The 12,933-nt window shown below is 40.1% G+C and overlaps 1 protein-coding gene across 1 annotated transcript in view; it reads right to left on the bottom strand.

Annotated features, from left to right (window-relative positions):
* RAPGEF5 (Rap guanine nucleotide exchange factor 5) overlaps nucleotides 1-12,933 on the bottom strand; it is a 997,318-nt gene that overhangs the window by 129,445 nt on the left and 854,940 nt on the right. Inside the window, exons 13-14 of the mRNA XM_086941717.1 lie at nucleotides 10,737-10,881; nucleotides 8,853-8,950 (exon numbers count right to left, since the gene is read on the bottom strand). Coding sequence (XP_086797843.1) covers nucleotides 8,853-8,950; nucleotides 10,737-10,881 — 243 coding nt within the window. The remainder of the gene's footprint in view (nucleotides 1-8,852; nucleotides 8,951-10,736; nucleotides 10,882-12,933) is intronic.

Genomic DNA, 12,933 nt, shown 5'->3' with positions numbered 1-12,933 from the left:
GATCAACTCCACAGTGAAGATATTTCTGAAACAGTAATGGCTCAACAAAGCTTTGTCATTAGCGCCCCACAACCCTTTTGGGCTACTGGATCACAACCAGACATGAAGTGGGTAGAATGGAAGGAGTATTTTAATAATTACATCTGTGCTATTGATGAAAATGCTAAAATGAAACCAGAGCAAAAGAAAAGAATACTTTTACATTCACTGGGTCCTAAAGGATTAAAAACATATTCACGTATGCAAAAATTAGTTGACGCTGATTCAACTGAATTTGTTAATGCCATTGCTGATATGGATAGATATTTCGCACCTAAAGTGTGTATAGGTGTTGTGAGACACAAATTCTTCCAAAGAAAACAGAAAAAGGATGAATTAGTAGACGAATGGATTGATGACCTTAAAAAACTGGCCATTGACTGCAAATTTGGAGATTTACACGACGAACTTATTCGTGATCAGCTTGTGATGCACAATGATAATTCTCCTATTCAAGATCGCCTTTGGGTTAATGGCGATGCACCTCTCGACGATGTACTCGCAATAATGAGGAAATCAGAGATGTCGGGAAGATGTGCTACTGTGATTAAAGATACTGTTAAAGATTCTGACAAGGCGTCATCGGCTGTCTTCAAGATCCAAGGGACACCAAAATATCAGAACAAACAATCTTATAACAAAGGGTTTAGTCAACCTTACAAGAACCAAGGAATGGATAATAAGTTGGAAGACAAAAAGTGTTACCGCTGTGGTAGCAAAGAGCATATGGCTTACTACAAGTCATGCCCTGCTTTACGAAAAAAGTGTGGTATTTGTGGTCTCATTGGCCATTTCTGCAAAATGTGCCGTAGACGTACTAATGTCAAATGTATTTGGAATGAGGATGAGTGTGTTGATGGAAGTAGTGATGATGAAGATGGTTGTGTAAAGAATATAAGAGGGAATTACATGTTGAACATTACTGAGGAAGGCAATTACATGTTAAACCTTACTGATGAAGCAATGGTGGGCAAACCTATCTGTGAAGTCTCTTTTGGTGGTGTTAAAGTTAAGGTATATGCAGACTCGGGGTCTCCATATACGATTGTCAACGAAGAGATATGGAAAAAGAATTTTACACAGAAAATAGGAGATAAATTAAATGCCTCAGATGTTAGTCCAGTAAGTTATACTGGTGGTAAAATTGAACTTTTAGGGTTCAGATGGCTTACCTTTATATTTAAAGGCAGAATGGCCAGAGGCAAATTATACATTGCAAGAAAAGGACCTTCTGTTCTGGGGTGGTATGACCAGAAAAGTCTCCATATCATCTTAGATCCGAATAGCGAAGAGAAGGTGCTAGTCGTAGATGAGGGCAGCAAATTGGAAAATATTTTAAAACATAAATTCACCAATGTAGTAAGCGGTCAGCTAGGCAAGCTTAGGGGTTTTGAGCATAGAATTATGCTCAAACACAATGCACAGCCTAAAGTGCATAAGGTTAGGCCTATTCCTCTTTTGATAAGAGATGAAGTCAAGAAGGAAATTCAGGGTCTTTTAGCCAAAGGTGTCATCGAGGAGGTAGACTCTTCGGAGTGGATTAGTCCAATAGTCGTAGCGAGGAAACCCAACGGAAAAATCCGTTTGTGTATTGATTTACGCCATCTTAATCAAAATATTGTGATTGAACGTTTTCCCTTGCCCAAAATAAACGAAATGGTTTCTTCCTTAAGGGGAGCGACTTGGTTTTCCACAGTGGACCTTTCCGCTGCATACCACCAGGTAGTTTTAGATCCTGAGTCTAGGCACCTAACAGCCTTCATCACACCATTTGGCTGTTTCCAATTTATAAGGATGCCATTCGGCCTTGCATCAGCCGCGGCTGTTTTCCAACGCCTAATGCACAGATTGTTTGGTGACATGGATGGTATTAGTTTCTTTCAGGATGATATTCTAATTGCTGGCAACGATAAAGAGGATCATGACACCAAGTTGTGGGAAGTTTTTACCACACTTAGTTCTGCTGGTTTGACTGTTGAACTGTCTAAGTGCAAATTTGGAGAAAGAAATGTCTCATATCTGGGTCACATAATTAGTGAGGAGGGCGTCAGACCAAAAACTTCACTAATAGAATGCATTATCAACTCACCTGCACCTGATTCCAAGGAAGGAATCAAATCCTTTTTGGGTATGGCTGAGTATTGTGCTAAGTTCATCAAAGGCTTTGCTTCAAAGGTATACAACATCAGGTCCCTTTTGAAGAAAAATGTAAAATTTGAATGGTCTAAAGAATGTGAGAATGAATTTGTTGAAATCAAACGGGATTTGCAAAAAGTGAGCGCTTTGTCTAGCTTTGATCCTAATCTAGATTGTTATCTGACAACAGACGCAAGTGACAAGGGTTTAGGCGCAGTCTTATCACAGGTGGATGACAAGGGTAAGGACAAAATAATTTTGTTTGCATCTAGGGCTCTGTCACCTGCTGAAAGCAGATACCCTATTATAGAAAGGGAAGCCTTGGCTTGCGCTTGGGCTTTAGAACATTTTCGTGCATTTGTTTGGGGGAAAATGGTTCACATTAGGACTGATCACAAACCGTTGGTCCACATTTTATCCACTGATGGCACAGCTACTGCTTCGGCCAGGTTGGCAAGAATCTCTATGCGGATGAAGGAATACATTTACAGGATCACATATGTACCTGGAAAAGACAATGTTGTCGCTGATTGTTTATCTAGACTCCCTTCTCCTCTGGAAGAATGCGTTGATGATCCTTGGGGTAACATTAGTATAGCATTTATTCATGATTCTGGTTTTCCAGCCATTAGCAGGGAGGATTGGTTAAGAGAACATAATGCTGACAAGGATTTAATGGAAGTTACAAAGTTTATCTGTCACGGCTGGCCGAAAGAGAGATTTTTGTCGGGCACTGTGAAGCCATTTTGGGAAGTACGTTCTGAATTATCATTTGAAAAGGAAGTTCTAATGAGGGGGGACAGGATTGTCCCACCCTCTGGGCTGAGGAAAAAAGTCTTAGAGTTATGTCACGAGGGACATTTCGGTATAGTAAGGACTAAACTAGCAGTCAAAAATTTGTTTTGGTGGCCCAAAGTTGACAATGAAGTGGAAATTTTTGTCAGAGGTTGCTCTGTTTGCAATTCTGCAGACAAGTCTTTGAGGACTCTTAGACCAGCTATGAGTGAGGGACTCATTCCCAACATGCCTTGGGAAACCATCGCAGTAGATATTTTTGGCCCTGTAGGTGACCCAAAGGAATACGGGCTTGTTGCCATTGATCTGTTCACCAAGTGGCCCGTAGTGAAGTTTGTGGACAGTGTGGATACTCAGACTGTGTTAAAGTTTTTGGATAAAATTTTTATTGTGGAAGGTCTACCTGTTAACATCCTAACGGACAATGGTGTACAATTTTTGTCCAAAGTTGCCCAAAACTATTTTGCAAAATGTGGTATCACACACAAAACGACCTCTTTGTACAATCCCAGTGGGAATGGAACTGTTGAGCGTTTCAATAGAGTTATTAAGGGGATTTTGCAGGCTGCAAATTACAAAGGTTTAGATTGGAAGCTGGAAATACAAAAAGCTGTATGGTCTTACAAGGTGACTTTAAATAACTGTACAGGTGTTTCCCCTTTTGTGATGATGCGTGGTAGATTACCTAGGTGTAAATTCAACCCTGGTTGGGTATTCAAAGATAACGTCCAGCAGTGGTCACCTATTGAGGTCAAGAAAAGTTTGGAGTTGGTGCATGACAAGAGTAAAGCCTACTATGATCAACGCCATGGCGTGAAAAATATCATTATTAAAAGTGGTGATTGGGTCAGGATTAAGAAACCGTACAGGGTTTTGAAGGGGGAGAACAAATTTGATTCGCCTAAACAGGTTCTGGAAGTTCTCAGGAACTCAGTCAAGTTAAGTGACGGGAAGGTTTGGAACCTGAAGGATGTGGCTTTGGATATTTGTCAAAACCATGGTGCAGATGAGATTGTAAGAGACAAACTGACTGATTTTGATTGGGTTGAGGATTACTTCCAAGGCAGCAGTTTGCAGTCTCAACTTGCGCCTAATGGATCTCTGCCTCAATTAAGGGAGGGGGATGGGGTAACCGTTTCTCCTGTTTCCCATGATGGTCAAACCGGAAAATCCTCACGTAAACCTGACAGTATTGAACAGGAACCTAACTTAGTTCATACTGGTCATGTACATGACAATGTACCTCCCCTTCCAATTGTAACTTCTCCTGCTGTTAATAATGATGCTGTGTCAGCACCCACACTACCTACAGTTAAGGTTTCTAATAGGACACGAGTGTTGCCTTGTTGGCTTAAGGATTATGTGAAGTAATTATCTATTTCCCTCATTGTCCCTTCCTCCTTTCCCTTGTTCCCTTGCCTTTCCCCTGCTGTTCCTTTTTCCCATTATTGTGACGGAGGGGGATGTGTTATGTTGTGCTTTACTTTATTAATTACATATTGCTTTAAGGCTCGCTCTAGAGCGTGGCACCTTGTAGAATGTCTATTACTGTTCTTGCATTCTTGTTCCACTAAGGGTCAGTTGAAGCTTTCCTCTGCAGCTGTGAGTTGTGCTTCCTGGCTCCACCTGTTTTATCATTTATCTCAATAAACCATATGAGATACAACAGCCTCCTTCTCTACTTTACAGCCTTGCTGTATTGTGATGAGTTAATTGCAGATCATACTGTTTAACCCTTTCAATGCTGCCGTCGACTAACGGCCGCCGCGAGCACTACCTTTGTAGTGCTGCGCACGTCCGTTGGCCGACACGGCCCCGCCCACTCTTCAGAACGCCTGCACCGCAGCAGAATTGCTGCCGCGGTTAAGGTTCTACGGTAGTGACATCTAGGTTGCTGTTTGTAGAACACATTGAGCCATCTTTTAGAACTGGACATTTAAATAACTGTACATGGTCCATTACTGCCACCGTCCTCATATTATATTGAGCATACAACTCGAAAATGTAAGCACCTAAGATACGTTTGAAACTTTAGCAAAAGTAAAAGAAAAACTGCCCATAGAGTGATTGTATTGTGCAAGGGCATTCCTCAGTTTGTTCCCTTTTGTTTGCTGAATGACTCATATCTTCTATAAGTTATTACATAGACGGGGTCACATCTAAGCTCTTAAGACAGTACTGCCTTAATTTTCTAGAGTAAATGAAGACTCTCCAGGAAGACCCCACTGGACTACATTTCATCAAGAATTTAGGTTGGTTCCCTCCTATTTCTATGATGCACAACATGCAATTCCCTGAAGAACATATACAGTGTATACTTTAAAACTTGCAAAATAGTTTGAAATATTCAATGAAGGAACAATGCTTTAGAGTTCTAAAATACTGGTAGATTCGTCAAGCTGTATTTTTTTTTCATTTTATCGTATACATACAAAAACTAGACTAATACAGGATACATAGTTTAAAATGACCCCAAAGATTACAGGTTGAACTACATTCGCGTGGGGTGCAAAGAGACATACGGATGACTTCCAGAAGTACAGCTGCTATGGACAGAGAGAGTTTTTTTGTCCTAGTCAGTAGCCAGGAGAACAGACAAAGTCCAGATCCTTGATGTAATCCATGTTTGTCAGGTTAGTCCACTGGACCTCACTTCCATAAAAAAACATAGCCAGGTAGCGATGAAAAAATGTGCACTATGACCAAATCTGAAAGGAGCAGGCTCTCATTTCTAAATCTAGGAGGCTTGTTTGGACCTCATTTCAAATTTAAAGATACCTTTACTCGCAAGAGTTGTATTTAAAGGGATGAAGGGGCACTGCAATTGCAAAGTAAAAAAAAGGGAGAATTTGGTGGCAATGTGGACCTGCCAAGTCAGACAGCGTGTTTGTATATGGATCCTAAACAATGTGATGTGAGGACAGGCAAAGCCAGCTGTTAAATTAAGGATTTATTACATAGAAAGCTAACTGCTGGAGGAGGAGGAAATGGCACGAAGATAAGTGAATAAAATATCAGTTAATATTTAATATTGATGATGATTCAACGCTCTTCACTTGTTCAACTTGTGTTGCCAATATTTCAGTTGTGGGGTTTTGCATTAGCCTATTCTGCATTATGTTCTCCCCACACTTTAAGTCCTATTAAACCCTCGTGTTAGCTTTTCCTCCTTCACAATGAGTGATGACAATATCTTTGAGTGAAGCTGTCAGTATACAAAGTTGTAATGAGAGCGTGTGAACATTCCTGAAAGCATAGTGCCCTGTGGTAAAAAAATTCTACTTCATTCATGGTTGGAACAAGTCTTTGTGTGTGTATATGTCATCTTCTCCAAAAGAACATGATTGGTCCATTTAAATATTTATAACTATACAAGTCAAAAAAAGTTAACAATTTTGCATCTAATTTTCACAAGCTAATTTCAAACGATAAATAAAAAAAACTGGATATAAATAAAACTAAAATAGATTAGTTAAAATATTTAAATGTGGCTATTTCTGATAGAAAGGTATACCTGAGTTGAGGGTCCAAATTAGGGCCCAAATAAACTCAACAGAAACTAATAATGCACACCTATTGTATACTGTTATAGAGGCAAATTTAAATCTCAAGAAAGATTTCAATAAATTAAGATTCCGATCATCACAAGTAATAGTTGACCTCTGGCTTAGGTGTTCTGGGATGAGTCACTGGATAGAATTTTTACTCTTATTCAGGAAATTAAATTTGGGTCCCCCAATGACATATTCAATAACTTTCTGTAGAAATGTTTATTAGAAAACTGGTGAACAAAGCCCTTCTGTAACAAAGAAACTACAGCTCAGTGAAATGTTATTTTGCCCGTTGTTGAATAGCATGCCATTAGTGGTTTTGTTGGGAAAATAAACTTCCCTTATTTGTAACCGGGAAGAATCATTCCATTTGAGTTAGAAACATTGTTTATATCTCTGCGATTGGGACAATCTATTGATGTCCACCAGTGTACATGCATTACTTTGCTGCGATTTCTCATCCATTGACCTTTCGTATCTTTGTATTTGTAAATGGTTATTTATCTAGCGCTTACTTTCCCTGATGAGGTGTCCAAGTGCTTTGTGCTTTATTTTGCTGTTCTGGTTGTGCTGTCTAAACTAGGGGGTCTAATACGATGGCGGTGAATCCGCATCCTCCGAGCTGGTGGAAGCCACTGCCGGCCCGGAGGATGCGGATTCACCGCGGCGGCAAAGAAAACACCCACCGCCAAATTATGATGGTGGTGGGATCAGCGGCGGACAGCAAGTCCGTCTGCCAACATAATCAACCCCTAGGTGTGGTTGTGAACTCCACTCCGCCGGAGGAGTTTGCAGAGATTTTCCTCATGCGTGGCTCACCAACATTAAGCTTGCGAGCACTAGCAAGGAAAGTAAAACATACGCTAGACCACCTCCTGGTGAGATTTCTCAACATTGCCGGTCGCGGCAAGTCGCTACCGGTCGCGTTGATAAACCTGCTGCTCATAATGAGGAAGCTGCCGCTCGAGTAGAACATCCACTCGAGCAGCAGGAAGAAGCAGCGCCCTCTTGCGTTGCCCATGGTGCCGTTTGCACTATTTTCATAGCACAGGACAAACTCCCAGCGATAAAAATGCATTAGAGATGCGTGACTTACCGCACTCCACCACTTGTCGAACTCTGCAGAGCGCGGTGGAGTTTTTGGGGCACTTTGCGGAGTTCCACGTAGCAGAGCTCTGCGAACTCCAACCAGGCCTAATCTAAACTCTCATTGCTCTTTGCCATAAGTTGAACCATCTGTCAATATAGTATGCTTATACTTTTCCTGGTTAAACTTCCCACCCTTTTCTTGGCGTTTTGGTCTCTTGTTTTTCTACTAATCCTCTCTGTTCTCTGTCTATCCCCCTCGCACTCTCACTCCTGAGTTTCATAACCTATCAGTCCCCAACAGCAAGGGTGCCTTTTGAACACACTGGTGTGCACTTCATCTGTGAACTAGCTGTTGACGCTGTACCAATAGGCAGGAACCCACTCGATGTATGTGTTTATTTCTATCACTCTTACATTTCCATTATCTGCATCTCTGAAGGGCGGGAGCCACAATCCTCCTTATTGCTCAATACTAGAATGTTCTAGATCATTATTTTGTAGATTTGCACTGTATTTATTGCTTCTGCGGTAACCATATAACATCAATCATCAACTGGAAATGTTGTTTTCATTTCCGGTCGGTCTTTCAACTGCATCTTCTGTGTTCTTTTTTACAGACGTGCACATACAGCCCAATATATGTGTTGTCACAGTGAATAATGGCCGTGTTTCCTACACAGTGGCAGACTGCTTATTGCCCTAAGTAGATGCATCATTCAGTAACACTGGAGGCATTGATGCAGTTATATGCAGATGAAAATACTGTCAGCATCAGTAAGGTTTCGGGGACGAGTAGTACTGCGTACGAGCTTCTTCCTCTGTTAATGCAGTTAGTACTGAGGGGAAGAGGTGTAGAGTTGCCTTATTTGGGACAAGTTGAAAAACGTAATATATTTATGACAGACTTAAAAAAAAGTATCCGAACATGCCTGTTGGACGGACTGTAGTTTACCTAACATTCCTTTTTGTGAAAAGACAAAAAACTCTTTGAAATTATGTTCTGCCCTCAGTTCAGACTGAAATAAAGTAACCACTACACTGCTAGTTATAGCTAACAAAATGGCATATGATATTGGAGATTTTAAACCGCAGGCTACATCTTTGATAGTTTTGTGAGATGCTTATGGACCTGTCAACTTATTTTCTAAATGTAAAACGAGAATGGCTGGTAACATAACATAGTGCAGCAAGTGAGACAGAAGCATCAAAGCAGCCCAGTGAGCGTGGTGACGTCATACTTACTGGCGGCGATGCATTCGCAGTGCCTTCTGGAACTCTTTCAAGTCTTTCTCCAGAACGGGATACTCGAAGACGTCATCCAATACATATCTGTAAAGGGTCTAAAAAAAAGGGAAAAGGCATGGTTAAGTCCAATTGTTGTGATGTTTGACTCATTATTCGAGCCCCAAATGTCAACAGTATCCACCAAGGAATGACAGCATGTCATGAGATGTTTACACATAAAAAGCAGGTGCACACTCCATGCAGCATTCCTTTGTAAATGCTCTATGGTATTCGGTGTGCAGCCTCGACTTGCAAAGGCGGCCTCTGCACATCTGCAGCATTCTTACTTCGAGTAGGAACACCTTTCAAAAGAAGCTTCATTTCATGAGCATGACCTTCAATCAGGGCAATTTCTAAATAGAGGTTAATGCAGTGGTCGAAGTGGGTGGGATTGGAGGGGCACGACGCGCACATTCTTTTCAATTTAAGGAAAACAGCTCCCATACTTTCTGTGAAAAGATAACCATCCCGGGGCAGTTAATTCAGAGAGATGAAATGCTTCAACTGAAGTGTAAGTCAGGTAGTTTCCTGTGCTGTGAATGCGAAGGAGGGGCAGACAGCAATACAACCTTTCTTGCCAGAGTGCCTGCTACCTGAAAAAAATGTAAATGTGCACAATGGGTCAATCTGCAAATGCAAAGGGAGCTCGGTTGCTGGTATTGACTTTAATTAATTTAATCACTTTACACTTCCTGATGACACAGATTGATTATTTTTGAGTGGTATTGGAAAGGAGTTGAGAAGTGTGTGCTTTTTAAAGGGGCATAACACAGGCCACTGTGCCGCAGTGGCCTGTTTTAGCCCCTAACTATTCGCCACTGCTTTCACCAGCATTCAAATCTGTGTCTGTCTTTTACAGACACAGACCTCAGCAGTGCATTAACTAAGATAGTCTTAGAGTCCAACATAGCGGGCTCTAACGGCCATTAAAGGCCTGCTCCAGCATTAAAGACCCAAGCCAAAGACTCAGCAGGGAAGTATGCTCTAATTTGTAAAAACAAAGGCCTCTTGGAGCCCGAGCGGGTTGAAATCCCCTCGGCCTCTATGAGACCTTTGTTCACAGCTTCCAATGTGAACAAACAGTGGAATTTTGATGTTCCGGGTCTCTACCAGCCATTAGAAGCCAGGACCACTCTATTGTCTTCAACAGAGCACTCAACCTTCCAATGTTCTAATAGTGGTTGCATAAAATATAATAGTGCATTTCCCAATCATTAACTAAACTTGAATTTATTTTACATTTAAGCTGTGTGTTATTTTATATGTACATACCTGAAGATGAAAGACTGAAAAAAGATATAGCATATTTAGCAGTTTTTTAGCCACGCCTTTGACCCCATCCCACATTAACTCGCCCCACCCCCATTGTGCACAGCCTCACAGTTCCCTTACTTTTTTTAATGCACCTCAACCGCTGGGTTAATGAAATGGTCTATTTGAGGGTGTGCTGTGTAGTTAGTGTGGAAGTTGTTTAAATCTACACTGTAGACAGTTGGAATACTGTTAAACGTTACCACTTATATATGGCTGTAAGTGCCTATGCATGGCATAGTGCAGGCGTCTGCTTTTATTTAGCTCTTGTAATCAAATGGTCTTAGCCTATAAGTCAAAAACAAGGCTGACAGTAGCAGCAGTGAACTTATATTGCAAACAATCTTTCAAGGTTTCATTCTCACTAATGCAAAGCATTTCTAAGTAATTGTATATCAACACTTCTACTTCATCTATTTTTCAAAAGAGGCAATCAGCATGTATTACTAAACTCTGGAAGCTGTGTAGGAGATGCTCTTTGTATGGTCGATACATAATAGAACGGAGTGTGTGAGTGTGTGAAAGTCTTACCTTTAGGAACAGCTTTGAGTGCTCATCGTCATGCAGCCAATCTTTGTACAATGTTGTCCATTCTGACGCCAGGTGCAGAACCTTACGTTTTGTGCAAAGGGCCTCGGAAGAGTCTCCTTTTCCTTCGTATTTCTTTGCACCATAGGTATGTTTAAGTTAAGGAGCAGAAGAAAGCCAAAAAAGATCTGTACCATTGTTGACATACATTTGTGAAGTCATACTATTATGTTTAAATAGAGAGAGATTTGTCTTATCCCTCACTGACGCATCATGCCACCTTTTTTTTTATTTATACTTTTTATTTAAGATAAAGAAAACAGATTTAAAGAAATACATTACAACTCTCAGAGGAAATATAACAAGTACCATACACTAATACAATCCATTAAAAGCAAGTTATAGGGAAAAACAAAAATTGCAAATATATAATAAAACTCCTAATATTATACAAAGAAAGAAGTTGTAAGGATACTAAAACTGAGTGTTAAACTAAAATACAGTGTTCTAGCAGAAATTGGGAGAAGATAGAATATATAAGTTTCAAAAAGTTTGTTATAAAAGGAAAAGGAAAAATAAAGATTAAAGGAAAAGTAAAGAGAAAGAAGGAAAGAGATAGGAAAAAGAAAAAGAGAAAGGGAAAAGTAAAGAAAATAGATGTTATAGGAAAGATGATTTGGATGAGAGAAATGTAACCTTAATAAGTCAGATTTCATCTTAAGATGAATAGATGTTTGAGATACAGAAGCAATTCTATTTTCATCACAAATTAAATTCCACCAAAGCAAAAAGGATAATTTAGAATTGTTTTCCAACACGTCAATATAACATCATGCCACCTTTAAACATTCTACTAAAATGTAATACTTTGCATGGATGTAAGCTAAATATATAAACCTACATGAAAAAACTGTAGCAGTTTCTGAACAATGAAGAAGGCATGCAGGGGCATTGTGTCATTTCGTAGGGATTTTTGCACATCATACTCCTAGCTTACTCTTAAATTCCAGCAGTAAACTAGTAGGAATCATGGTGTCAGGTAGAATTCATGAGTATGTCAGGAGTGCAAAATTAAGTCATAGTAAAGCTTTTGTGAGTGTGGCCCAAAGCACTCATGTGGAGTAATCAGGTGTTTTCACAATAGGCTCTCATTTGCTTTTGTAACACTCTGAAGTTATGAATACGCCTTATGCGATTTGCAAATCTTCTGAATTAAGGGAAATTGTATAATCTTCCACACTAAAATGATTGCACCATCACAAATAAACAGGACAATGAAATAAAACTTCTTGTGTCGAATAATGCTGTGGGCAACTTCGAATCTCCAGTTCTTTGTTAGTTAACAATTAGGTTTCGTCTGCCTGGCCACGTGGGACCCTTCATAGTGATAGATTAGTGCTTGGGAAATAGCCCAGATGGCATTCTGTAGGGATGATAAATGAGCTGGGCACAAAGGCACCTCAATAGCCAAGAAATCAACAGAGGAAAATGTGCAACATCATTAGTTGAAGATATCGACTGAGCCTTGCATAATTTGCAGCCAGGCGATGGGCTTAGAAATAATGCTTAACAATGCAGATCTGAGGGCCTTGCCATAGTGCACATTTTCCCAAGGTATACTCTACAAATAAATGTAGGCCATATCACGACAATACTGTAATTGACTCTCTGGAATAAAATAAATATCATGGCTCTCGGGCACCCGCACCCATTCACAGAGTACATTAAAAAGATTCTTCACAGAATAAGTACATACAATTCTTTCTATTAACTTATATGATCCATTATTAAACAAAACACTGGAGAGACCAACATCACTGTGACTCCAGTCAATGAGAAGTTTCAGAACCATTTGCAAAGGAAGCACAAACTGGAAAAGTGCTACATCACTTGAGCTGTACTTCCAAACATGAGCAAATGAACAGGCATGGAATAACTAAAGAGTTCTGCTACACGTTACTTTTACAGGACTTTATTGTAGTTCATTCACTGCAGGTCCCAAATCTACACAAGCTGACCACTTCTCTACATCTCACATACACACTCAGATATGGGATTATTATAAAAAAAGTCAATCTCAACAGATTTTTCCACTTTTCTCCCCTTCCAACAATGCCAGCTCAGGACCACAGCTGTACACAAAATCTCGGATTGGACATCCCAAGGCAGTAACCAACTAAGCGGACTGTATCATATAAAA

The sequence above is a fragment of the Lissotriton vulgaris genome, chromosome 10 (genome assembly GCF_964263255.1).
Source record: "Lissotriton vulgaris chromosome 10, aLisVul1.2, whole genome shotgun sequence".
Lineage (NCBI taxonomy): Eukaryota > Metazoa > Chordata > Amphibia > Caudata > Salamandridae > Lissotriton > Lissotriton vulgaris.
The sequence above is the reverse complement of the archived record's forward strand: the minus strand, read 5'-3'. Positions and strand labels throughout refer to the sequence as shown.